This window comes from Chanos chanos, chromosome 6, assembly GCF_902362185.1.
Source record: "Chanos chanos chromosome 6, fChaCha1.1, whole genome shotgun sequence".
NCBI lineage: Eukaryota > Metazoa > Chordata > Actinopteri > Gonorynchiformes > Chanidae > Chanos > Chanos chanos.
In genome coordinates, this window is record NC_044500.1 from 20,973,631 (window position 1) to 21,000,687 (window position 27,057).

Sequence of the window (27,057 nt, forward strand, 5' to 3'; positions counted from 1 at the left end):
AATGTAAAATCAACCAGGAAATCGAATCCCTGTTCACACCCTGAGTTGATGAGGATTTTGGCAGAGTTTGCAGAAGAGTCGATAGCAGTGTGGAGATTGTTAGGAGACCTGTCTGTATAAGGCTGATAAGATGGCGTTTTTCAGTTGACATGCACACGGTTTGGATGGCTGAGCTCTGTGGTGCAGGGCACTCACACACGATACTGGGTGACCAGTGACACACTGGGTGGATGTATCGAGGAGACTGCAGAACCAGCTCTGTTATCAGTAGATAAAAACATATTCATCCATTTTCCTTTAATGAATTTTGGCATGGTTATCGCTTCAGAAGACTCTACAATCTGAGCTAAATTGTGTGATTCAGACCATGCATTGTGTAAATCATCCTGTCCTACTCGTAGGTATAGAAAAAACAGTGTGCCCCCCCTTTTTTTTTTCTTTTTCTTTTTTTCTTTTTGTTTTGTTTTTCAACCCGAGCAGTGTGTGAAGTCCAGAGTAAATTCAGTGCATGAACAGTAATTCAAAACAAAGGTGGCAAATGTTTTATTAGTAGGTTACAGTCCCTAACAAACATTTTTGAATAGACTAGATTTTGTGTTTGCTCAGACATAACTTTCTGACATACTTTTTCTCAGTGCTAGTCTTTTGTGCATTTGCATGTTCATTCTGCGTGTGCTTTTGCAGGGAGCACTGAGTGGAGAGCATGGCTCTTTCCAAGAATCGAGCCACAGACGGCAAGATCACTTACCCCCCAGGGGTGAAGGAGATCTCCGATAAAATATCAAAGGAGGAGATGGTTCGGCGACTCAAGGTCAGTGACATTGTGTCTCTCTGTCAGACAAATTTCAGGCTAAAAAAGGGGGGAGGGGGTCAATAGGAAAGCGTGTGCTGGTTTGTGCAGGCACTGACAGGCTGTGGGTTTTGCAGATGGTGGTAAAGACCTTCATGGACATGGACCAGGACTCAGAAGAGGAGAAGGAGCTGTACCTAAATCTGGCACTTCATTTGGCCTCAGACTTCTTCCTCAAACACCCAGACAAAGACGTCAGGCTACTGGTGGCCTGTTGTCTTGCTGACATCTTCCGGATCTACGCCCCAGAGGCACCTTACACCTCCCCCGATAAACTGAAGGTAAATGACCTTCGCAGCATGACACAACCAGAGTGACACGCTTTACTCAACCAGAGCGACATACTTTACCCAACTAGAGTGACACACTTTTACCCAACCATAACCAGAGCAATTATAATTATGCGTTACACAACCAGAGAAATGCTAGTTTCAGTGAAAGGCGATCTTGTATTCGTGTAATTCACACCTCTTTTGTCTGTTCTCTGCAGGATATATTTATGTTCATAACCAGACAGCTGAAAGGCCTGGAGGACACAAAGAGTGCCCAGTTTAATCGATACTTCTACCTGTTGGAGGTACGTTATGGGAGACCTGGTTTGGACACGTGGTGTGTGTCTGTTCTGCTCTTGTCTGACGTGTGTGTTTCCTTTCGGCCATACAGAACATTGCCTGGGTCAAGTCCTACAACATCTGCTTTGAACTGGAGGACAGTAATGAGATCTTCACCCAGCTCTACAGAACTCTCTTCCAAGTCATCAAGTGAGACACCCTATCTCTTATACACATGCACTCACACTCACACACACACACATGCGCACACACTTACTGTTTCCATTCTGTGAATGGTCTCTGCTCACATTCAGTCTGTGTTTATGGTGCCAAGGCAGGCCTCATGGCATAATGGAGTTTTTTTTTTTTTCTGGAGCTGTAGATGGAAGCGATGGTTTGTTTGTCGGGACTCTGTGAGCTGTCTGTCTTTCACTGGTTGATGTGGTTTACCTGTGTTAAGTCAGATGAGGCTGATGCATGTGAGTACCAGCTGGAACGGACTCATTACACGGTGTTGTAAAGAGCTGAATCCTTGGCTGATTCTTCTCTGTGAATGTTCACCCAGCTGGAAATGCCTGTGTCCAGTAGAACTGCGCTCTCCTCTGAAGTGCCAGTGAAAACCATTCAACTCACGTCCTGTCTGAATACCAAACAGGCAAACTCCACATATAGATTTATCAGTGATCAAGGCTCCGTTGCTGGCATGAGCAGGTTTGGTGTGTAACTGTGTGTGCTGTGTTACACGCTGTAATGGAGTGCTTCTCCTGACCGTTCTCCCTCCACACCAGCATCAGGCTCAGTGGTGGAGCTTACGACTGGATGAGAACAAACGACAGGGCTCCAGAGTAAATAGCTTGAATCATAAGAGTTTATTTACACGTTGATGGAGAGTAGGACTGCTGTGGCTCTACACACTGTATTTTCTAATGTCTAGTGTAACTGACTGAATACTGACATCAGTAGTCTAGTTGCTGGCTGTGGGAGTTTGTAGGGATGGAACAGTTTTTTAACAAAACTGAAAACTCTGGTTTGATAGACCATAAATCCAACCAAGGACAATGTGTAGTGAACTGTGGATTTTTTTTTCCATCACAGGTCTTGTAAATGAAGTTTGTTTTTCTCCAACATAATGCCAACTCACAGGGAATACAGATTCTAAGTATGGGAGAAAATTCCACTGTTTGGTTTTAGATCATTCAGTATAATGTAAATCATAATTTAAAGTGGGTATGGCCTTTCTTTTTTCATTTACAGCCCTTATGTGGTGCACATATGCTGTAACAGAGCGGATGATTATAACAGCTTTAATGAATGACAACTGAGTAATCATTTTAAATAAGAACAAAACACATAGTTTCAATACTCAGACCAAAAACAATGCCAGTTATATTTGAAAATACGAATCCACAATCCAAACCAATAGAGTAGATCTAATCTCTAGGCTTCTCTAAGCAGGAGCTTGTTTTTCTCTTATTGAAGTAGCTTTCACATTGATCTGAAAAAGGGCAGAGCAGTTGTTCATCATCTTGCAGTCGTCTTGTGTTTGCAGTCGATGCTCTTAACGAAGAGATACTGATGTTTACATTTCTTATACTCGTTGTCATGGAAAAGAGCCTTAAAATAACTGTTGCTCGAGTTTAGTTTTCTTTTCACACATTTCTAAAAGGACCTTAACAAAGGTACCAAAAATTAGTTTTCTTTCATTCTCATTTTTAAAAGAGCTTCATTGCTCTTTGTATTACATTTGATTTTGTGTGTGTGTGTGCTGAACGTTTTCTGTATGTGTAGATTAAAAAGAAAGGAAAAACTTCAGTTCTTAGTTGGTGTAGTCCTCTTTCAAGCCAAACTGTGGCCAGCAAACTGATTGAGGGATAGGGTGAACTGTTATACCTGCGATACGCTCTGCAGTACAAACAGTGTGTGGGTTTATTAAATCCGAAACAGGATAAAAATCAGTCAGGTAAACAGTCAGCAGGGTAGTCGACAATAATATACCTCTACCTAATCCACCAGTGGTCAACAGGGTAGTCGACAATAATATACCTCTACCTAATACACCAGTGGTCAACAGGGTAGTCGACAATAATATAACTCTACCTAATACACCAGTGGTCAACAGGGTAGTCGACAATAATATACCTCTACCTAATCCACCAGTGGTCAACAGGGTAGTCGACAATGATATACCTCTACCTAATACACCAGTGGTCAACAGGGTAGTCGACAATAACATACCTCTACCTAATACACCAGTGGTCAACAGGGTAGTCGACAATGATATACCTCTACCTAATCCACCAGTGGTCAACAGGGTAGTCGACAATAACATACCTCTACCTAATAGACCAGTGGCCAACAGGGTAGTCGACAATAATATACCTCTACCTAATACACCAGTGGTCAACAGGGTAGTCGACAATAACATACCTCTACCTAATACACCAGTGGTCAACAGGGTAGTCGACAATAATATACCTCTACCTAATCCACCAGTGGTCAACAGGGTAGTCGACAATAATATACCTCTACCTAATCCACCAGTGGTCAACAGGGTAGTCGACAATAACATACCTCTACCTAATCCACCAGTGGCCAACAGGGTAGTCGACAATAATATACCTCTACCTAATCCACCAGTGGTCAACAGGGTAGTCGACAATGATATACCTCTACCTAATACACCAGTGGTCAACAGGGTAGTCGACAATAACATACCTCTACCTAATCCACCAGTGGTCAACAGGGTAGTCGACAATAATATACCTCTACCTAATCCACCAGTGGTCAACAGGGTAGTCAACAATAATATACCTCTACCTAATACACCAGTGGTCAACAGGGTAGTCGACAATAATATACCTCTACCTAATCCACCAGTGGTCAACAGGGTAGTCGACAATAATATACCTCTACCTAATCCACCAGTGGCCAACAGGGTAGTCGACAATAATATACCTCTACCTAATCCACCAGTGGCCAACAGGGTAGTCGACAATAATATACCTCTACCTAATCCACCAGTGGTCAACAGGGTAGTCGACAATAATATACCTCTACCTAATACACCAGTGGTCAACAGGGTAGTCGAACAATAATATACCTCTACCTAATACACCAGTGGTCAACAGGGTAGTCGACAATAATATACCTCTACTTCATATACCAGTGGTCAACAGGGTAGTCGACAATAATATACCTCTACTTCATATACCAGTGGCCAGAGAATGAAAGGAGTAGTATGTGCTGAAAATACAAAACGCCAGATCAAAGACAATGAAATGTTGAGCTGAAAACTGGAGGAGGGAATGGGCTGAGGCCACAGTGGAGGGATGTAGTGTGTCTGTGTTGCATCGAGGTCAGTTCAGGTGATTGGTCACTTGTAAGATGTATATGGTTTTCTGTAGTCTCCTCAAAAGGAAGAAAAAGCCAGGCAAACACAGAGAACTGTGTAGTCAGGTGAAAAAGAACACCTAGATATTTTTTTGTGCTGGAAGAGCACGGCCCAGTCTAGAGAGGTGGTGAGTAGAGTGCTGGTTTTTGTGTGGATTGTTACGGTTTGGCGTCTACAGGATCAATGTTTACAGAGCACGCCTGGCACCTGCTGGCAGCCTTCATAGTAACATGTCGTTTTTGTTTTTTCCCCGTTGTTTTTTTAAAAGTATCTTAACAGCTGTTGTTTTTTAGTTTTCTGCTCACCGCCGCAGAGACATCACCTCTGCTGTGAACCTGTAATTTCAAACGTGCATTACACTGAAATAAAAAATCATGACACATTCAAAGCTTTTCAGCTTTAAAAGGATTCTTTTATCTCATCGCTGCTGAACAAACAAAAAAAAATCGCCCCCCCCCCCCCCCCCAACCTTGATGTTTGCTAACCTTATTTTTCTTTATTTTTGTGTGTGTGTGTGTGTGTGTGTGTGTGTGTGTGTGAGAGAGAGAGAGAGAGAATGTCTTCTGTGAGGACTTGGCTGTTTTTGAGAGCTCCCTATCCTGAATGACTGTGAATTATGGGGTCCAAAAACAGAGAGCATGAAAAAGGCTGTCAGTGGTCAGTGTGTTTGGCATATCTCCAAACATGTGGTGCATGTCTATGGCTAAGCAGACAGACTGCAGGAAGCCCTTTCTAATGCTGATCAGAAGTCAGTCCGTTTGAACAGTTAGGGTTAACAGGAGTCTAAGCAGTGAAAACATGGAGGCCAAAACCAAAGTAAGGTTTTGGAAAGAGTATGAGAGAAATGATGTGATTGTCAGTGAAATTTTCTTCTAAATGGTATTAAAATGAATGGGTCATTGTGTTGGTGTTCTGTGCATGAATGCAGAGCACAGATGGCACAGAACTCTGATTTGATTGCATTTAAAGTTGATCTTAATATGTGAGTCAAAACCTCTGGTCTGACTGTATTATACATTTCCTCTGCTTCATTGGGTGTACCTTAGATCGTGTATTAAAATGTTTGTGATGAACATATGTGTGTGTGTGTGTGTGTGTGTATTGTGTTCCTGTCAGTAATGGACATAACCAGAAGGTGCATATGCATATGGTAGACCTGATGAGCTCTATCGTGTGTGAGGGAGACTCAGTCTCACAGGAGCTACTGGACACAGTGTTGGTCAACCTGGTCCCAGCACACAAGGTAAGACCTCTGGACCTTACTTGCCTCTGGACCAGAGAACAGACCTCACTCCTGTTTTTTATTTTATCCATACTGTGTTTGTCTGTGCAGAACCTGAATAAGCAGGCGTATGACCTGGCCAAGGCCTTACTGAAGAGAACTGCTCAGGCCATAGAGCCCTACATAACCAATGTAAGATTGACACAAAGACTCTGCTACACACACACACAAACACGGACAAGGACGCACACACAGACCGTCTCTGTTGTCCTGAGCCAAACAGTACCCCCAGCAGTCGAGTCTTATTTGTCTTCATGCTATTTTCCAGAAAAATTTCTGTCCCTGATGGTGTCTCTGATACTTTAGAAGACAGTCTTTCAGACCTAGCACTGGTAATTCTGTCTCAGGCAGTAAGCGGTAGGTTTGAGCAGTACCTCTCCGTGCTACAGTAGGTTCAGCTTCAGCTCATTCATCATGGGAGCCCGGGGGAGTCCATGCTCGTGTCTGAAAACTCTCTCCACAGACCTCATTAAAACTGCAGGAGAAGCATGTAACACTCTCCCAGATCAGAGTCAGTGTCCCAACATTAGACATTTCAGAGGAAAGGGGGAAAAAAATCCTAGCTAAGGGCTATGTTAGGGTCATTTGTAAGGATCTTTTTTTCTCTTTTTAGTTGGAGAGACTCACACAAGGCACTGCTCATTTAAAATGTATAATGAGAACTGTATGTGTGCGTGTGTCAGTTTTTTAACCAGGTGTTGATGCTGGGGAAGACATCGGTAAGTGACCTCTCGGAGCACGTCTTTGACCTCATCCTGGAACTTTACAACATCGACAGTCACCTCCTGCTGTCCGTACTGCCCCAGCTGGAGTTCAAACTCAAGGTACACTACTGCAGTGTCTCTTTCAGGCAGCTCAAATGCCCTCACTACAGTGGAGCTGATAAGGTGATTGAGAAAGGCAGATAAGAGATGACTAAAGACCAGTCCAAATGTGGCAGGGCAGTCTGTGGACGACAGTGGGTCCACTGTTAGCATCTGCTCCTAAACGATACACTCTCACTTTCTCTCCTCCCTCCTTCTTTCCCCACCTCTCTCTCTCTTTCTTGTGCACCTCTCTCTCTCTTTCTTGTGCACTTGGACATGTTTATTGTGTTGGTTGGTAGTCAGTCATAGTGTTGACTGCATTTCCAGCTCTGACAGCGCCACTGGAAATAGGGGATTTTTAAATAAGTAAAAAAATGAGCTAAAAAAACCTTTGATGTGATTTGAAGGGCCACATGAGAGTCTGAGCCTGTGTGCTGCTCTTCAGAACCCTCCTGGGAAACACTGAATTGTGAGTGGAAGTCAGTGAGTAAACTGAAAACTGGCCACAACCTCATTCTGGGACACCTGTCGAGTGCAGTGAAACTTTGATGTGAGCAGTTAGTGGGCAGTTTGATGTCTGCTTTTGGACGTCAGCAGTTGTGTCTGCATGCTGTAATGGTGTGGTGGATTAAGATCTTTGGAGTTTTAATTTACCTCTCACAAATACAGTATATGCTCAGAGAGAGAGAGAGTGAGTCAAGGGGTTGAGTGATTAATTATTCTTGTTAATTGTGTTTTGTTTATATCCATGTAGGTTACAGGTCACACCAGTGTTTTTTTCCTCCATAATTCAGTTATTTCCAGTTTACCTCTCACCTCTTACCTCTTACCTCTCTTCTCTTTCCTCTTACCTCTCACCTCTTACCTCTCTCCTCTCTCCTCTTACCTCTCACCTCTTACCTCTCTCCTCTTACCTCTCTTCTCTTTCCTCTTACCTCTCACCTCTTACCTCTCTCCCCTTAGCTCTCTCCTCTTACCTCTTTCCTCTTACCTCTCTCCTCTCTCCTCTTTCCTCTTACCTCTCTTCTCTTTCCTCTTACCTCTCTCCTCTTACCTCTCTCCTCTCTCCTCTTACCTCTCTCCTCTTGCCTCTTTCCTCTTACCTCTCTCCTCTCTCCTCTTACCTCTCTCCTCTTACCTCTTTCTTCTCACCTCTTACCTCTCTCCCCTTACCTCTCTCCTCTCTCCTCTTACCTCTTTCCTCTTACCTCTCTCCCCTTACCTCTCTCCCCTTACCTCTCTCCCCTTACCTCTCTCCTCTTACCTCTTTCCTCTTACCTCTCTCCTCTCTCCTCTTACCTCTCTCCTCTTACCTCTTTCTTCTCACCTCTTACCTCTCTCCCCTTAGCTCTCTGCCCTTACCTCTCTCCCCTTACCTCTCTCCTCTTACCTCTCTGCTCTTACCTCTCTCCTCTTACCTCTTTCCTCTTACCTCTCTCCTCTCTCCTCTTACCTCTCTCCTCTTACCTCTTCTCACCTCTTACCTCTCTCCCCTTACCTCTCTCCTCTCTCCTCTTACCTCTCTCCTCTTACCTCTTCTCACCTCTTACCTCTCTCCCCTTACCTCTCTCCTCTCTCCTCTTACCTCTCTCCCCTTACCTCTCTCCCCTTACCTCTCTGCCCTTACCTCTCTCCCCTTACCTCTCTCCTCTTACCTCTTTGCTCTTACCTCTCTCCTCTTACCTCTCTCCTTTTACCTCTCTCCCCTTACCTCTCTCCCCTTACCTCTCTCCCCTTACCTCTCTCCCCTTACCTCTCTCCTCTTACCTCTCTCCTCTCTCCTCTTACCTCTCTCCTCTTACCTCTCTCCTCTCTCCTCTTACCTCTCTCCTCTTACCTCTCTCCTCTTACCTCTTTCTTCTCACCTCTTACCTCTCTCCCCTTAGCTCTCTGCCCTTAGCTCTCTCCTCTTACCTCTCTGCTCTTACCTCTCTGCTCTTACCTCTCTGCTCTTACCTCTCTCCTCTTACCTCTCTCCTCTTACCTCTCTCCTCTCTCCTCTTGCCTCTCTCCTCTTTCCTCTTACCTCTCTCCTCTTACCTCTTACCTCTCTCCTCTTACCTCTCCCCTCTCCCATCTCTCCTCTTACCTCTCTCCTCTTACCTCTCTCCTCTCTCCTCTTACCTCTCTCCTCTTACCTCTCTCCTCTTACCTCTTACCTCTCTTCTCTTACCTCTTTCCTCTCTCCTCTTTCCTCTTACCTCTTTCCTCTTACCTCTCTCCTCTCTCCTCTTACCTCTTACCAATCAGATACTGTTGCACTGTGACTTGTTTTGACGTTTGTAGTTGTTGCTGTAAGCAGTTATAAACGAATGTGTGCTCTCTCTCTCTCTCTCTGGTCCTCAGAGTAACGACAATGACGAGCGCTTGCAGGTGGTGAAACTCTTGGCCAAGATGTTTGGAGCGAAGGATTCAGAGCTGGCTTCTCAGAATAAGCCACTGTGGCAGTGTTTCCTCGGCAGGTGGGGCCCTCTCACTGTTCAACCACACACTTAACGGCTTCGCCATGTTACATTCTCCTCTGAAACACCTCCAAATGTTCAAATGTTTTTTTTTTTTTTTTCCACGCTCTCCAGGTTCAATGACATTCATGTACCCATTCGACTGGAGTGTGTGAAGTTTGCTAGCCACTGTCTGATGAACCATCCTGATCTAGCGAAAGACCTGACAGGTATGAGTCTCCGTCCAGACAGGCCCCGCCCCTCTGAGCTTCTCCATCGCTCCACATGCATTTTCTCCACCCCAGGAGGCCTCCCATGAATATGTTCTTAATGCTTTTTCTGCTCTGGTGTGTGTGTGTTGGATGCTGTTTGCTTTATTGGTTTTGTGTGTGTGTGTGGTCTTGTAGAGTATCTGAAGGTGAGGTCACATGACCCTGAGGAGGCCATCCGACACGACGTGATCGTGTCCATCGTGACCGCCTCCAAAAAGGACCTGTCTCTGGTCAATGACCACCTGCTCAACTTTGTCAGGGAGAGGACACTGGACAAACGGGTATGTGTGAACCAGTCTGCCTTCAACAGTCCTCAGCTGAAAAATTGGACTGCTCTACGTTGGGCTCTTAAAGTGTGGAGAAAAGGCTTTTTTCCCTGTAGAACTGCAAAACAGTATTGCTATATTTGAACCTATAAAAACAAAGTTATTTCAAAATTTTATGTTGTACCACATTTTTAATTGTATTTTAGTGGTTCCCAGTCCACAGTAACCTTCTCAAGCTATGTCTCATAAAGTATTCACTATCACAGCGTTGGTTGCCATGGTGATTGCTAACCCTGCTGTGATTGGGCTCATTGGAGTGGGGTCATTCTGTGCTAAGACACTGTATTGGTCTTAGGAAAAGGGAAATCACCATATTCATGTGGTGTCCCTGTGAAAGAGCACAAGATTCATCAAACAAATTGTCTTTTGTCTTGTGCTTCTTTATGATACAGCGTGGTGCGGTCACTCATCTCGAAAATGAAATTTTTTTTTGTTCAGTTCGGCTCTATTCGAGGTGTAGTTTTTAACCCTGTAACTTTACTGCTATAGACTTGTTTTGTTATTGAACATATTATTCTAGCATAAGTTCCTCTCTAAAAACACTCCATTTCTTCCTCTAGTCTGTAGGCTTTTTAATCCAGCAGTGTTTGGAGGACAAAGAGGAAATAAATTGAAGTGTAACTCATAGATAACTGTTCCAAGGCCTTTGCAGGGAGAGCTTTCTGTGATGAGCTGAACTGAACCTAAAAGACGTGCATGAATGACACAGCTGTACACACACTGCGTACCCCCACACTCACATTTCTTACACACTTTGATATCATTTTCATAGATGTATCCTCATTTGACTGTGCTGTATTCAGTGGAGCTGAAAGAATATGTGAAAGACTAAGGCCAAAGCTCTCTGAGGCAAATGGGGCTCTGAGTGACAGTCAGCCCAGTGTGAGGGGATGCAAGGCCATTCAGACAACGCTGTGTGTGTGTGTGTGTGTATTGAGTGATTTAAATGAAATTATTAGTCTTCAGACCTGTTCTTCAAAACTGATTGAGAGCACATTCATTGTTCTTTCTATCTCATACCACAGCCATGTTTTTTGAGACTGCAGTCAGAGCTGCACAGGGCCTGTTGCATTCCCCTCTGTAAGCACTGCCAAAACTTTCCTACAGACCTGTGCATAAATGACACTGGCCTAGCACTGCCAAAACTTTCCTACAGACCTGTGCATAAATGACACTGGCCTAGAACTGCCAAAACTTTCCTACAGTCCTGTGCATAAATGACACTGGCCTAGCACTGCCAAAACTTTCCTACAGACCTGTGCATAAATGACATTGGCCTAGCACTGCCAAAACTTTCCTACAGTCCTGTGCATAAATGACACTGGCCTAGCACTGCCAAAACTTTCCTACAGACCTGTGCATAAATGACACTGGCCTAGAACTGCCAAAACTTTCCCACAGACCTGTGCATAAATGACACTGGCCTAGCACTGCCAAAACTTTCCTACAGTCCTGTGCATACATGACACTGGCCTAGCACTGCAGACATTATAGCCTGGTGTTGGTCTGCCAGCACAGCCTGTCTTCCGAGTCTCTACATCTAACCCTAGTGTGTGTCCAGTGCTGACTGATGTGCTGTGTGTTGTCTTTCAGTGGAGGGTGCGCAAGGAAGCCATGATGGGCCTGGCTCAGATCTATAAGAAATACTCTCTGCAAGCAGAAGCCGGGAAGGAAGCTGCCAAGCAGATCTCCTGGATTAAAGACAAACTCCTACACATTTACTATCAGAACAGCATAGATGACAGGTGACTACCTCACTACCACAACACATGCTCGCACACACACGCTCGTGTTCGCACCCACACATGCTCACACACACACACACACAATCACACATGCTCACACACAATCACACATGCTCACACAAACACTCACAGACACAAGAGGACACTCTGCATTTGGTCCCGTCTCATAGGACCAAGGGCCCGGATTTGTTCACTGTTGACTTGTCTTTATGTAAGAAGCACAGTAAGCTGGGCCTGATGCATACATTCACTTTTGGATTTGGTTAACTTGGGACAAAACAGTGACCAGAAAGTTTGAGCTGAACTTTGGAGCAGCAGAGCTTGTGAGTATATGAGTCATTTTAGAAAGTTTTCCACTGGCTGTGTTTCATATTTAGCCTGATTGCAAAGAAGGCGCTGGTTTATATCTTAAGTAATGTTTCTAAAGCACCTTTTTCCTTTTTCCTCTGTAGAGGTTTGAGTACCATTGCCATAACACAGATCTCCTCACCACAGTAGAGGTCAGCTAGTGTTCTTGACTCAGATGCTTTGTTTGGCTGTATACGTGAACATCATGTAACCAACTGACATGAGTTGGGTCAAGGTGATGGAGTCACAGACCCTACTTGTAATAGGGTACCAAACGAGAGTGTGTCCATGTGGCTTCTGGAACAATTTCTTACCAAAGTCTTGGCTTTCCTGGCTTAAACCGTTGTTATATGTTGTTGTGTTGGCTGGTGTAACTGTTATGTGTAGTTCTGTTGGCTGGTGTAACTGTTATGTGTAGTTCTGTTGGCTGGTGTAACTGTTATGTGTAGTTCTGTTGGCTGGTGTAACTGTTATGTGTAGTTCTGTTGGCTGGTGTAACTGTTATGTGTAGTTCTGTTGGCCGGTGTAACTGTTATGTGTAGTTGTGTTGGTTGATGTAGTTGTTATGTGTAATTCTGTTGGTTGGTGTAGTTCTGTTGGTTGGTGTAACTGTTGTTATGTGTAATTCTGTTGGTTGGTGTAACTGTTGTTATGTGTAATTCTGTTGGTTGGTGTAACTGTTGTTATGTGTAATTCTGTTATGTGTAGTTCTGTTGGTTGGTGTAACTGTTGTTATGTGTAGTTCTGTTGGTTGGTGTAACTGTTGTTATGTGTAATTCTGTTGGTCAGTGGAACTGTTATTATGTGTAGTTCTGTTGGTCAGTGGAACTGTTGTTTTATGTAGTTGTTCCTGGTCTGTGTAACATAACATAATTATTGTTTGTCTGGTTTGGGACCTGCTCATAGGGTTGGCTGTACCAGTCTGGTCCCAGTGCTGCATAGTCTTTCCATTAATAATGGTGAAGCTGTGTTAGTGTGAGAGACGACAGCAGGACGCAGAGGGCTGGCTGTGGGGGCAGAGGGCTGGGAAAATAATCTCTCTCCAGGCAAAGCATGCCAGTACAGTGCAGGATGACATCATTGCCAGGCCAAATTCAGGATCACACAAAGAGTTTGGCAGGAGAGGGATGTTTTTATGGAAAGTGAAAGATCTTGAATTTATTTTAATGTGGCATTTTATTTGGCCAACGTTAAGGCTAGACTGGTTTTAGATTAAATGCACAGGATTTTTGAGGTCAGAGTTGTGTGTTTTTTGAGTTGTGAGTACTTCAGTAGGGCATGTAATCTGAGATTAAGACAGAATGCGGAGTGGAACCACCTGTCTCGCTGTTACCTTAAAGGAGAGCATGACCCAAAACAGATGAAATCTTCATTAAATTCACTGTAAGAACAGCCTGTGTGCGGACAGCAGTGTGCACTCGGCAAATTCAGCAGAGTACAGCTGCTCTGCAACCCAAGAGCGGCTCCCTCTGAAGGCAGACCAAAGGAAAAAACCCATTCGATGGTGACGAACAGATGGTGGACAGTAGGTCCCGAAATCCTCTGGTATTTGTCTGACCACAGTGTCGGTTCCCTTGTTCCATATATATATTTTTTACATGTGCTGTCAAAGCTAGTGCTATAGCAGCAAAAGTCAGGATACACTTCTGTGTGGAGGATTATGGGTAATCATACATAGACAGCCTTTGTATTTAAATCTGCACTGACAGAGTGTTGGAACTTGTTAACGGCATGCTCTAAGTGTGTCAGATTTATTAAGCCTGCACTCTTATAAAATCATGTTTATTTCAGTTTTGTGTTTGTGCAGTCTTCATCTAATTAGCAATGTTAGCTGCAGTGCAGTGCAGGGGAGGAAGTCCAGCTGTCCTCTGGATTTTATGAATGCAGAAACATAACACATTTCAGTAGATGAATCAGACTGCTGAGATTCTCTAAAGACCAGAACCAAGCTGGTACTGACTCTTTAACAATGCACTACAAGGACACATTTCACAAATATTCAGATGACTTAACCCAGGTCTGTGTCTGAGGTATCAGAGTGTAGAGTTAGGCTGTAAGTTAGGCTCAGTAAGAGTGTGAAGTGAGGCTCTGAGTGTAGAGGTAGGCTCTCTCTGTAAGAGTGTAGAGGTAGTTTCTCTCTCTGTAAGAGTGTAGAGGTAGGCTCTCTCTCTGTAAGAGTGTAGAGGTAGTTTCTCTCTCTGTAAGAGTGTAGAGGTAGGCTCTCTCTGTAAGAGTGTAGAGGTAAGCTCTCTCTCTGTAAGAGTGTAGAGGTAAGCTCTCTCTCTGTAAGAGTGTAGAGGTAGTTTCTCTCTGTAAGAGTGTAGAGGTAGGCTCTCTCTCTGTAAGAGTGTAGAGGTAGTTTCTCTCTGTAAGAGTGTAGAGGTAGGCTCTCTCTCTGTAAGAGTGTAGAGGTAGGCTCTCTCTCTGTAAGAGTGTAGAGGTAGGCTCTCTCTCTGTAAGAGTGTAGAGGTAGGCTCTCTCTCTGTAAGAGTGTAGAGGTAGGCTCTCTCTCTGTAAGAGTGTAGAGGTAGGCTCTCTCTCTGTAAGAGTGTAGAGGTAGGCTCTCTCTCTGTAAGAGTGTAGAGGTAGTTTCTCTCTCTGTAAGAGTGTAGAGGTAGGCTCTCTCTGTAAGAGTGTAGAGGTAGGCTCTCTCTCTGTAAGAGTGTAGAGGTAGGCGTTCTCTCTGTAAGAGTGTAGAGATAGTTTCTCTCTGTAAGAGTGTAGAGGTAGTTTCTCTCTGTAAGAGTGTAGAGGTAGTTTCTCTCTGTAAGAGTGTAGAGGTAGTTTCTCTCTGTAAGAGTGTAGAGGTAGTTTCTCTCTGTAAGAGTGTAGAGGTAGTTTCTCTCTGTAAGAGTGTAGAGGTAGGCTCTCTCTGTAAGAGTGTAGAGGTAGGCTCTCTCTGTAAGAGTGTAGAGGTAGGCTCTCTCTCTGTAAGAGTGTAGAGGTAGGCTCTCTCTCTGTAAGAGTGTAGAGGTAGAGGCTCTCTCTCTGTAAGAGTGTAGAGGTAGTTGCTCTCTCTGTAAGAGTGTAGAGGTAGTTGCTCTCTCTGTAAGAGTGTAGAGGTAGTTGCTCTCTCTGTAAGAGTGTAGAGGTAGTTGCTCTCTCTGTAAGAGTGTAGAGGTAGGCTCTCTCTCTGTAAGAGTGTAGAGGTAGTTGCTCTCTCTCTGTAAGAGTGTAGAGGTAGTTGCTCTCTCTCTGTAAGAGTGTAGAGGTAGTTGCTCTCTCTCTGTAAGAGTGTAGAGGTAGTTGCTCTCTCTCTGTAAGAGTGTAGAGGTAGTTGCTCTCTCTCTGTAAGAGTGTAGAGGTAGTTGCTCTCTCTCTGTAAGAGTGTAGAGGTAGTTGCTCTCTCTCTGTAAGAGTGTAGAGGTAGGCTCTCTCTCTGTAAGAGTGTAGAGGTAGGCGCTCTCTCTGTAAGAGTGTAGAGGTAGGCGCTCTCTCTGTAAGAGTGTAGAGGTAGGCGCTCTCTCTGTAAGAGTGTAGAGGTAGGCGCTCTCTCTGTAAGAGTGTAGAGGTAGGCGCTCTCTCTGTAAGAGTGTAGAGGTAGGCGCTCTCTCTGTAAGAGTGTAGAGGTAGGCGCTCTCTCTGTAAGAGTGTAGAGGTAGTTTCTCTCTGTAAGAGTGTAGAGGTAGTTTCTCTCTCTGTAAGAGTGTAGAGGTAGGCTCTCTCTGTAAGAGTGTAGAGGTAGGCTCTCTCTGTAAGAGTGTAGAGGTAGGCTCTCTCTGTAAGAGTGTAGAGGTAGGCTCTCTCTCTGTAAGAGTGTAGAGGTAGTTGCTCTCTCTCTGTAAGAGTGTAGAGGTAGTTGCTCTCTCTCTGTAAGAGTGTAGAGGTAGGCTCTCTCTCTGTAAGAGTGTAGAGGTAGGCTCTCTCTCTGTAAGAGTGTAGAGGTAGGCTCTCTCTCTGTAAGAGTGTAGAGGTAGGCTCTCTCTCTGTAAGAGTGTAGAGGTAGGCTCTCTCTGTAAGAGTGTAGAGGTAGGCTCTCTCTGTAAGAGTGTAGAGGTAGGCTCTCTCTCTGTAAGAGTGTAGAGGTAGGCTCTCTCTCTGTAAGAGTGTAGAGGTAGGCTCTCTCTGTAAGAGTGTAGAGGTAGGCTCTCTCTGTAAGAGTGTAGAGGTAGGCTCTCTCTGTAAGAGTGTAGAGGTAGGCTCTCTCTGTAAGAGTGTAGAGGTAGGCTCTCTCTCTGTAAGAGTGTAGAGGTAGTTTCTCTCTCTGTAAGAGTGTAGAGGTAGGCTCTCTCTGTAAGTGTGTAGAGGTAGGCTCTCTCTCTGTAAGAGTGTAGAGGTAGGCTCTCTCTCTGTAAGAGTGTAGAGGTAGGCTCTCTCTCTGTAAGAGTGTAGAGGTAGGCTCTCTCTCTGTAAGAGTGTAGAGGTAGGCTCTCTCTGTAAGAGTGTAGAGGTAGGCTCTCGCGCTCTCTCTGTAAGAGTGTAGAGGTAGGCTCTCTCTGTAAGAGTGTAGAGGTAGTTTCTCTCTGTAAGAGTGTAGAGGTAGTTTCTCTCTGTAAGAGTGTAGAGGTAGTTTCTCTCTGTAAGAGTGTAGAGGTAGTTTCTCTCTGTAAGAGTGTAGAGGTAGTTTCTCTCTGTAAGAGTGTAGAGGTAATTTCTCTCTGTAAGAGTGTAGAGGTAGGCTCTCTCTGTAAGAGTGTAGAGGTAGGCTCTCTCTGTAAGAGTGTAGAGGTAGGCTCTCTCTCTGTAAGAGTGTAGAGGTAGGCTCTCTCTGTAAGAGTGTAGAGGTAGTTTCTCTCTCTGTAAGAGTGTAGAGGTAGTTTCTCTCTCTGTAAGAGTGTAGAGGTAGGCTCTCTCTCTGTAAGAGTGTAGAGGTAGGCTCTCTCTGTAAGAGTGTAGAGGTAGGCTCTCTCTGTAAGAGTGTAGAGGTAGTTTCTCTCTCTGTAAGAGTGTAGAGGTAGTTTCTCTCTGTAAGAGTGTAGAGCTAGTTTCTCTCTCTGTAAGAGTGTAGAGGTAGTTTCTCTCTCTGTAAGAGTGTAGAGGTAGTTTCTCTCTCTGTAAGAGTGTAGAGGTAGTTTCTCTCTCTGTAAGAGTGTAGAGGTAGGTTCTCTCTGTAAGAGTGTAGAGGTAGGTTCTCTCTGTAAGAGTGTAGAGGTAGGCTCTCTCTCTGTAAGAGTGTAGAGGTAGGCTCTCTCTCTGTAAGAGTGTAGAGGTAGGCTCTCTCTCTGTAAGAGTGTAGAGGTAGGCTCTCTCTCTGTAAGAGTGTAGAGGTAGGCTCTCTCTCTGTAAGAGTGTAGAGGTAGGCTCTGTAAGTCCAGTCTTATAGATTGTCTGAGTGGCACACACCCTTCTTTTCCAGGAGAGAATCTGTCCAAATGAAAAAATATCTATTAAAATCCTTTCATGTTGGAAGACCGACACTGGCCTTCAGATTTTGACATTTTTGGATGCCTTTGAAAAACAACATTTCAGAGATGAGCAGATTTATGAGTCATAGCGTTAAACTGGATCTTCATGTCCTCAGGCTGCTGGTGGAGCGGATCTTCGCCCAGTACATGGTTCCTCACAACCTGGAGACCACTGAGAGAATGAAATGTCTCTACTACCTGTACGCCACACTGGACCTCAACGCAGTGAAGTAAGGCGGCACTAATTGCCCTGATTAATCTCAGTACAGTCAGTGTGTGACTGAGGGAGCCGTGTGTAACCGTGTGCTGCTGGGTGTGTGGCGTCGCTGTGGAGTGTGTGGCACTGTTAAGGTGTGTGTGGCATTGCTGTGTTTAGAGCTGAGTGAATCCTGTCTCTGTCCTCAGAGCCCTGAATGAAATGTGGAAATGCCAGAACATGCTCAGACATCATGTTAAAGATCTCCTGGACCTTGTCAGACAGCCAAAAGTGAGTCTCCAACGTGTTTACTCACAGCCACACTGCCTCTTTTGCTCACTCATATGTAAACTCCAGTGCATTCTCACTGCTGTCTGAATAAGTGAGTATTTGGAGTTCTGGGGTTAGATTTGAGTGTGGGTTGTAAGGCTAATGGTGTTGGTAGAGTTAAGTTTTAGTTCAGCATTGCACTTACCTTACTTTTCAAACCAGTTTTGATATCACTAAATGGCCAGAGGTATTAGGAAGTGGAAAAAAAATGTATATTTGTGATTTTTTTCTCTCTCTCTCTCTTTTTTTCCCTTTCAGTCTGAATCATACAACAAGGCAGTGTTCTCAAAGGTCATGGTTATTACACGTGAGTCCACTTGTTCAGTGCTGCCGATCTAATCTCTAAGTGAATTAAAGCTCTTTTACAAGCGAAAGCTGGAGTTAGAGACACCAGGGATTTGGGCCAGAGAGGGGGGTTCAGGCTGTGTCTGCTTTTCCTCAGGAAACCTCCCTGATCCTGGCAAAGCCCAGGACTTTGTGAAGAAACTGGCGCAGGTCCTGGAGGAGGACGAGAAGATCCGTAAGCAGCTGGAGACCCTAGTCAGCCCCAGCTGCTCCTGTAAACAGGCTGAGAGCTGCGTGGTAAGAGCATGTCTTTGGCCGTCCCTCCAATCGCCTCCCAATCCAACCACATTCAACTTAATCCATTTACACCCTGCAGCCCTGCCAAAGGCCAAACGTTCATGTTCACTTAATACTGGAATAGAATGGGATGTATGCATAATTGAAAACAATGGGAATGCAACTCAATGTTTTGAAGTTTTCTAACAGTGTCCAAGGAAGAACATTACGTTTTTAGTGGCCATTATGCATGATGCACTGATGCCATTGTGCAGGTTGATACTTGCCACTGCTATGTAAAAATGAAATGATTTGTATTTTGTATGTGTTTATGTTCAGACTGAAGCACTGATCTTCAGTTCTAATTGCGTGTACTGTTTTTCCACAGAGAGACATCACAAAAAAGCTGAGTAGCCCCAAACAGCCAAGTAACCCCTTTCTGGAAATGGTGAAGTTCCTGCTGGAGCGGATTGCCCCCGTTCACATCGACACAGAATCCATCAGGTACGATTTTAACTGGGCCTTTCTTCCGTCAGTACCACAGACTTCCCCCTGTGGACATCTGTACTCAGACGCTTTGTTCCTGTCCCCCCGCCAGTGCCCTGATCAAACAGGTCAACAAGTCCATAGAAGGCACGGCTGATGATGAGGATGAAGGTGTGCCAACAGAGCAGGCTATCAGAGCCGGCCTGGAACTGCTCAAGGCAAGTACCCACTTTCTGCATGTGGAACCATCTACTCAGTACCTTCTCTCTCTGCGTGTGGAACCATCTACCCAGTACCTTCTCTCTCTCTGCGTGTGGAACCATCTACCCAGTACCTTCTCTCTCTGCATGTGGAACCATGTGCCCAGTACCTTCTCTCTCTGCATGTGGAACCATGTACCCAGTCCCTTCTTTTTCTGCATGTAGAATCAAGAACCTTTGTTTCTGAATGAACATAATGTAGAAAGAGCTTGTTTCATCATTGTACAAAAAAAATGCACCAAACCCAAAACAATTCAGTCACTGTCTTAGGTGCCTAAACAGACAGAAACCAGTTGAGGCAACAGTTTTTGTCCCACCTAGTTTTCTGCTCTGAATGCTAAAATAATCACAAAGTATATGTACTGAGATATATATATATATATATGCATATGCAGTGTATACTGTATATATCCATATCACACACACACATATATATGGACTGCTACCCCAACAGGTTCTGTCGTTCACTCACCCCGTGTCCTTCCACTCGGCCGAGACCTTTGAGTCTCTTTTGGGCTGTCTGAAGATGGATGACGAGAAGGTGGCAGAAGCTGCTCTGCAGATTTTCAAAAACACTGGTGGAAAACTGGAGGAGAGTTTCCCACACATCAAATCGTGAGTTTCCCGCTGCACTTTTTTCTTTGCTCTTTTAAGAATGTGTTTGAAACAAACACTTTCGTTCGACCTAGATCCTCTGTATTTCCTGTAGTGCAGTGCACACCTTGGTACCTACAGCACTTCTAATCATGACTTTAATGTACATTTGTGTGAGAGTAATCATGACTTTAATGTACATTTGTGTGAGTTTTTTTGTTTGTTTTTTTTTTGTGTTTGTTTTACCTTGCAGAGTTTTTGTGTTTTATTTCTGTTTTTAATAATGCGGTTTTACCTTCCCTGCTTACCTCTGCCCCCTAGAGTTCTGTTGCCAGTACTGCAGCACAAGGCAAAGAAGGGTCCTCCTCGCCAGGCCAAGTATGCCATCCACTGCATCCATGCCATGTTCTCCAACAGAGACACGCACTTTGCCCAGATCTTTGAGGTGAGCCCTCAGGGTGACTGCTTTTGCTTTCTTTTCCTCCTGTAAAGTTAAGCATTGATGAATAATTAACCCAGGCAGTGTGGTTCTGTGTAAGGGAGGCCAAAGACTTTTTTAGCTGACTGCTCACTGGCAGATCCAGCAGTTTTAGCTTTGGCAGAGCTGAGCTTGGTGATGGGGCACTGACAGGGTTTTTTTTTTTTGGCCTGTCCTATTCCAGCCCCTGCATAAGAGCCTGGACACAGAAAACCTGGATCAGCTCATCACTCCCCTCACTACCATCGGTCATCTGGCCATGCTGGCCCCAGATCAGTTCGCTGGGCCACTGAAGTCACTGGTGGCCAACTTCATCGTCAAGGACTTGATCATGAATGACAGGGTGAGTGAGCTGGAGTTTGAGTGCTTGCTTGATTGATTGACTGATATTTGATTGGTCAGTTGGCTGTACTTGTAAGAGTTGAAGCACGGGAACTCCTCCCCCCTCCACCCAGAAGAGTTCAGTCTAGGGCATATTTTTCTCCTTGAGAGAGCTGGAGTTAGGAGTCTTTTTGCTCCCTTGTAAGAGTTAAAACTTATAAAAAATGTTCTTCCTTATAAAGAAACTTATGTGTTTCAGGTGTGCCAGTTTATGAGAGAACAGGCTAGGCAGTTAGTCAGTTTTTAAAGTGTGGATGGAGACTTGCACATTCAAACACCAGTTTAAAATTACTTAAGTAAAGTACATGGTATTTTATGTAGAGGTTGAATGTGTGTTGTTGGATTTGTTGGTTGGCCTGTGACTACAGAGAGACTGGTGTGGTGATAGGGTGTAAGACTTTTGAATACTCTCTAAATCAGCACACACACCTGGTCCTCTCCTGCTTAGCATCTGATTCTCATACCACTTTTTCATCTTTTACCAAAGATTCCTGGCAAGAAAACCACCAAGCTATGGGTTCCAGATGACGAAGTTTCTCCAGAAACGCTGGCTAAGGTGAGAAAACACCCCAAAATCTCTCCCACATCTTCACCTGGAATACTAAGGCGCCCACGTGTGCTGTGGTTATCCAAACAACATGCACTAAGAGTCCTAGAGAAAACGCAAACACAACTTTAGCAAGCAGGCAAATTTACTCTGAGAACAGATCGTCATTCGTCACTGCCTGTGTGAAAGGTTAATTTTAGGTTTCTAGACTTTGAAGTGACAGACAACACATTCTCCGGGTGTTTGATCTTTTCTTTTTTTTTTTTTCTTTTTTTTTGCTGAATTGAGTAGGACGTATGCAGAGATATGATTTAGCGGAGATGTGTTGTTTTGTTAAGATGTGATTTAGCAGGCGCGCGTGGGGTTGTTAAGAGTCTGAGCTGTATTTAGCGCTGTGTCAGGGTGTGTGTTCTGTGTGTTACCAGTTATGCTTATGTCATTTTAATGTGTATCTAAATGGGTTTAGTGAGTATGGAAAGGTGAGGGCAGCAGGATGTTTGACTTGCTGTTCCAGTTGCCAGTTAAGGTTTTTAGAATTCAAAATGAGCATAATTAAAAGAAATGCTGTAAATGATGTTATTGGCATAGAACAGCCACACGTGAATGGAGTTCCAGCCATGCCTTTTACTGACTGGTCTATGTTGAGTGCTCTGTACTCTTCCCTGTTCAGATCCAAAGCATTAAGCTGATGGTGAGATGGCTGCTGGGAGTGAAGAATAACCAGAGTAAATCAGGCACCTCCACGCTGAAAATGCTCACTGCCATCCTCAACAGTGACGGAGACCTGACGGAGCAGGGCAAGATGGGGTGAGTGACTGACATGCCTTGACCTGAGTGACTTTTCACCCCGGCAGAGGGAACAGTTACACACATTCCTAACAGGCCATGCGTGAACCCCGCTCTCTTTGGATTGATCTTTGAAAATCTTGCTACAAGTTAATACAGGTTGGCTTGAGATGGTTGGGAAAGCTGAAGGTGTGGTTTTTTAAGGGTATCTCCTCACCCTCATGCCCTGGACTCCTCTGGCATGTCAGAGAGCGAGGTCAGTGATATGACCTATCTGGCAACATTACCAACCTGCTGTGTCCACCGTATCACCGTAGCTCTCCTGGTGGGACACTTCGGGGGAGGGGTGCAGACAGGATTTATGGGGAGGGACCCAGGAGATAAACACACCCCTCTGCATGACTGTCTCAGATAGTTTTCTCTTAATAATCAGACTGTGTGTGTGTGTGTCAGGAAACCGGACATGTCTCGGCTGCGTCTAGCGGCAGGATGTGCCATTCTGAGGTTGGCACAGGAGCCTTGTTACCATGAGATCATTACACTGGAGCAGTACCAGCTCTGTGCCCTCGTCATAAACGTAAGACTGCTCTCTCACACACACGCATACACACTCTGCCTTATGCTGTTCTTTATGGAAACACACACTGCTATTAACACCGGCTCCACTGAGTCGTCTACCAGTTGCAAGGCCACTGTGTGTCTTTGTTCTCTGTCTTTTACTGAATTATTTTTCATAAAAATGAAATATCACAGAGCCAAGATTGCTGCAAGCCATTTTTCTTCGTGAGGGAATTTTACCATTTAGTTTGCTATTAAAACATTTCAACTAAACAGATCTTACAGCAGTCACACCCATGAAGGCATCAGCTGCGTTAGCACTGTAGGTGTTTGCGTCTAATGTTTTGGGTGTTTTTTTGTTTTTTTTAATAAATTCCTGCTAAGACTAAGGACTTAAAGGGAACATTCTAGTGACTCTTTTTGTTAGTAATGTTCTCTGTTGTCTCCCTGTCAGGAGGAGTGTTAATGTTCTCCTCTGTTGTCTCCCTGTCAGGATGAGTGTTACCAGGTGCGGCAGGCCTTTGCTCAGAAGCTGCATAAGGGGCTTTGTCGTTTGCGGCTGCCACTGGAGTACCTGGCCATCTTCGCCCTATGCGCCAAAGACCCGGTCAAAGAGCGCCGTGCACACGCCCGTCAGTGCCTGGTCAAAAACATCAACCTGCGCAGGGAGTACCTGAAACAGCATGCCGCTGTCAGTGGTGAGGAAGCACGCCCATGTCTCCTGTACCGTAGTCTTCATCGGTCTGAGCATTGTGGATGGGACCCAAGAGTTCAGAGGGAGTTAGATTTTATTTAGATGAGGAAGATGTGTTGGGGTAGCACTGCCCAGGGTTCGCACAAGGTTCTTAAAGGACTTGAATTTAGCTTTTTGCAATTTCAGTACCGGATTTCTTGGAAAATCCTTTTCTTTGGTTGGAAAATGCTTAAGACCTTAAAATGAAGAGTCATTGTGTGTACTCTCTGAGCATTCCCAGAGCACAGTGCTCTGAATTTTCAACAGTCTTTGGTACAGTCTGCAATCTTTGGTACAGTCTGTAGTCTTTGGTACAGTCTACCGTCTTTGGTCAGTTGTGTGTGCATGTTTGGATATTAGTCCAACCTGCCCTGTTTTGCTCTTCAATCAGTGTCTCGATTTGACTTTGCCAGTCGGAGGTAAATCTCAGCCTATCTAGCATAGTTACGCCATTTGTCGCCAGCTGTCGATAGTTGGTAACCAGACAACGTTAGACTTTAATTCTAACTCCTTAGTGTATTTCCGTGACAGAGCATGAAGGAGTAGTTTGTCTTATGCTGTTAGAAAACAGCGTTTTGTTAAAGAGAACTAAACAAAACACACAAAAAACAGCAGCATAATGTATGTTATGTGTCATACTCTATTCATTCAGTATGTAAATGTGACCCCAGAATTTGCATTTTTGATACTGCTATATAAAGAGTCACTCAGGTGAAACACTGGTGTTGTGTGGAGTCCTTTTGAAATGGAAAGCTGGTGCTAGAAAAAGGCTTTGAAATTTGCCTGTTTTCATTCAGTGAAATTTCTGCATGGGTATTGATTGCAGTCAAAGCCTGTGTGTCACTGTAGCTCTTTGACAAGCAGAAAGGTTTAAAACTTTATGAGTAAAGAAGTTGCGGTGCTCATTCCAGGATGACTGCCTTTAATGCATTTAATGAAGATGGGCAGTGTCACTTTGCTTCTTCAAACATGCGGTTGGAAGTCTGTGCTGAAGCAGTGTGCAGGGCAGCTGTTCAGTCATTTGAGTTGTTCTGTTTTGGCACTGTCAGAATAGGCTTTCCATAAACTCCCTTATCTCTGCTCCATTCATCACTGTTTACATTAACCTTCCTGTTTTTACACCACGTACATCCAGCCGCATTGTTTCTGCTTTCCGCGTGTCTTACTGCTGTGTTTTGACAATGATGGATACGTAACGCTTTCTCGTAATGGTTTTATTTCAGAAAAACTGATCTCTCTCCTGCCGGAGTATGTGGTTCCGTACACGATCCACCTGTTGGCCCACGATCCCGACTACGTCAAAGTCCAGGACATAGAACAGCTCAAAGACATCAAAGAGTGAGTCACACATGTGTCTTTCATCTTCTCCACAGTATGAAAAAGGTGGCAAACGAAAAGCATGATTGACTTACATATACAGATTTATATGGGGAGCTGGGGCAGTCTGAGAGTTAGAATGTGCTTGGCTTAGACACACACACTGTGTGAAGATGTGTGTGTGTTGACTCTCACAGAATTTTGTGTTTGTACCTGTAGAGCACTATGGTTCATTCTGGAAATCCTCATGGCAAAAAATGAGAACAACAGTCATGCGTTCATCAGGAAAATGGTGGAGAACATTAAACAGACTAAAGATAACCAGTGTCCGGATGATCCCAAGATGAACGAGGTCAGTACTCTGACCACCATACTTGCTTGGTTTTAGTGGTCTGTCTGTCTTCTCGCTCTGTCTCTCTCTCTCATTTCCTAGAGTCATTCCTTAAATCATTTGTCATTATTAGTCGTACGTCGTAAGTAAAAAAAAAAATCAAGTAAAAAAATCAAGTTTTTATTGCTTTCCCATTGTGTGCTGTATGTAAAATCTTTATTAATATACAGCAAAGTGCCAGTTCCAGTGTTTCAAACGTGCAGTTTTTGAGCTGAGATTTTTTCTTCTTAGAAACTGTACACTGTGTGTGATGTGGCTATGAACATCATCATCTCCAAGAGCACCACGTACAGCCTGGAGTCGCCAAAAGACCCCGTTCTACCTTCACGCTTTTTCACCAGTCCTGACAAGGTAAGAGCCCAGCATTCCCCATCCACTGGCCAAATACCCAGATTCTCCAATCAGCTTCATTCTGCTCAGCTCCTGTGTAAACTGTATAAGAAAAGAGATGTAAACATGGCTATAGTAAAGCAATTTCTGTTAGTGCTGAAACAGTTGTAATGGATTATCCCTGGTTAAAGGTATATGGTGACCTCTGTGGAAACAGCCACGGTGGAGTGTTTCTCTCGTCATCTGTGTAAATTAGCATGGCCTTAGTCACGTGTCTTTTAACTCGATAAATCTCATTCTCTGCTTATCCTACAGAATTTCAGTAACACAAAGAATTATCTCCCGCCTGAGATGAAGTCATTCTTTACCCCAGGAAAGGTAGGTGTGCCATTCTTTTTATAGCCATGGCCATTTTTAAAGACTGGTTTGAAACCAGAGCCCGACAGATAAATCGGTGTGCCAGTATCGGCTGATATAAGCTAATTGCAGATAAATCAGTATTGGCGTTTATAATGGCTGACAGCATTCGTGTAAACCATGTGTGGTTTTGCTGCAGTAACGTCAAAGCCGGTACAATCAGTCAAACATCAAAATTACCTTTAATCTTACAGTAGTTGAGTGGTGTAGGCTAAGTTGTTGACAAACTTGATTGTAGGTTTATTTGTGAAACAGTGTGGAAGTTGTAGCAAGCAAACAAACAATGCCCCTATCATTTCTCCCTCGTCACTTCTAAAAATTCTCTGGCAACATTGCTTACAGCAGCTAACGCTGTCTATTGCTAAATTAGGTTACCCACAAAGTTAGCTAATGCCATGTTTATCAGGGGAAGACGGCTAATGTTACGGAGCAGTTAAACTGTAGCGTTTAATTTATTCTGCCTAAATGAAACAATGGTAAATATATCTGCGACTGGCATGTCTGTAGTTACAGTTGCTGCATTGGAAATTATTAAACCAGAGGGGACACGAGAACAAACGTGAGCTGAACAAGCATCTTACATGGCTTGGTAGCCGAACAAAGTTATCTAGCTTCTCTTTCAAACGTGTAGTGTGAAATCCCGAAGTCCTCGTTGCAGACAGTCATGTAGTATTAGAGGCATTCAACAGCGGCGTTTACTCTAGGTCGCTGTATCAGTTCACTGCATTATTTATCAAAACTTTAATATATTTTGTTGCACTTCTGTTTAAAGTACTATTTACAACAATAAAACAAAGTTTATTTTTAAACTGCATTATGTCATGTTATCTTGGTAAGGACTCTACATAACAAATGTTTGGGAAAATCTTTGTTGGAAAAAAAAAAAGAAGAAGAATATTGGCCGCTATATCATTATCAGATTTTTAAATCCTCAAATATTGAAATCGGTATCGATCTGAAAAATCCTGTATCGGTCGGGCTTTATTTGAAAACCTCCACCCCCCCCTCTTGACTGGAGCTGATGTTGTGTTATGTCATGCAGCCGAGAGCAGCCAACGTGCTGGGTGCGGTGAATAAGCCCTTGTCGGCCACGGGGAAACTGCAGACCAAACTCTCCCGCATGGAGACCCTAAGCAACGCCAGCAGCAACTCCAACCCCAGCTCCCCTGGCCGCAGCAAAACCAGGTCAGTGACTCCCACACACAGCAACTCCTCAAACTTTCACATTTTCTGTAAACACTAAGGAAAGATCTGAATCTACAATACTATCCCTTTGCTTTGCGATCCGATTGTGTCATAGGAATGATAAAAGGGCAAGCTGCGTGTGTGAGTATG

At 44.2% G+C, this 27,057-nt stretch overlaps 1 protein-coding gene across 1 annotated transcript in view; it reads left to right on the top strand.

Moving 5' to 3' along the window:
* Positions 1 to 27,057, top strand: part of pds5b (PDS5 cohesin associated factor B) — a 38,408-nt gene that overhangs the window by 3,214 nt on the left and 8,137 nt on the right. The window contains exons 2-30 of the mRNA XM_030777113.1: positions 685 to 811; positions 928 to 1,131; positions 1,341 to 1,427; positions 1,514 to 1,611; positions 5,909 to 6,035; positions 6,126 to 6,206; positions 6,758 to 6,898; positions 9,227 to 9,342; positions 9,457 to 9,551; positions 9,729 to 9,874; positions 11,513 to 11,664; positions 17,474 to 17,587; positions 17,763 to 17,844; positions 18,142 to 18,190; positions 18,326 to 18,465; positions 18,833 to 18,948; positions 19,043 to 19,148; positions 19,645 to 19,805; positions 20,106 to 20,229; positions 20,447 to 20,605; positions 21,131 to 21,199; positions 21,861 to 21,997; positions 22,430 to 22,553; positions 23,028 to 23,232; positions 24,491 to 24,605; positions 24,804 to 24,936; positions 25,207 to 25,326; positions 25,621 to 25,683; positions 26,765 to 26,907. Coding sequence (XP_030632973.1) covers positions 704 to 811; positions 928 to 1,131; positions 1,341 to 1,427; positions 1,514 to 1,611; positions 5,909 to 6,035; positions 6,126 to 6,206; positions 6,758 to 6,898; positions 9,227 to 9,342; positions 9,457 to 9,551; positions 9,729 to 9,874; positions 11,513 to 11,664; positions 17,474 to 17,587; positions 17,763 to 17,844; positions 18,142 to 18,190; positions 18,326 to 18,465; positions 18,833 to 18,948; positions 19,043 to 19,148; positions 19,645 to 19,805; positions 20,106 to 20,229; positions 20,447 to 20,605; positions 21,131 to 21,199; positions 21,861 to 21,997; positions 22,430 to 22,553; positions 23,028 to 23,232; positions 24,491 to 24,605; positions 24,804 to 24,936; positions 25,207 to 25,326; positions 25,621 to 25,683; positions 26,765 to 26,907 — 3,515 coding nt within the window. The 5' untranslated portion in view covers positions 685 to 703. The remainder of the gene's footprint in view (positions 1 to 684; positions 812 to 927; positions 1,132 to 1,340; positions 1,428 to 1,513; positions 1,612 to 5,908; positions 6,036 to 6,125; positions 6,207 to 6,757; positions 6,899 to 9,226; positions 9,343 to 9,456; positions 9,552 to 9,728; positions 9,875 to 11,512; positions 11,665 to 17,473; positions 17,588 to 17,762; positions 17,845 to 18,141; positions 18,191 to 18,325; positions 18,466 to 18,832; positions 18,949 to 19,042; positions 19,149 to 19,644; positions 19,806 to 20,105; positions 20,230 to 20,446; positions 20,606 to 21,130; positions 21,200 to 21,860; positions 21,998 to 22,429; positions 22,554 to 23,027; positions 23,233 to 24,490; positions 24,606 to 24,803; positions 24,937 to 25,206; positions 25,327 to 25,620; positions 25,684 to 26,764; positions 26,908 to 27,057) is intronic.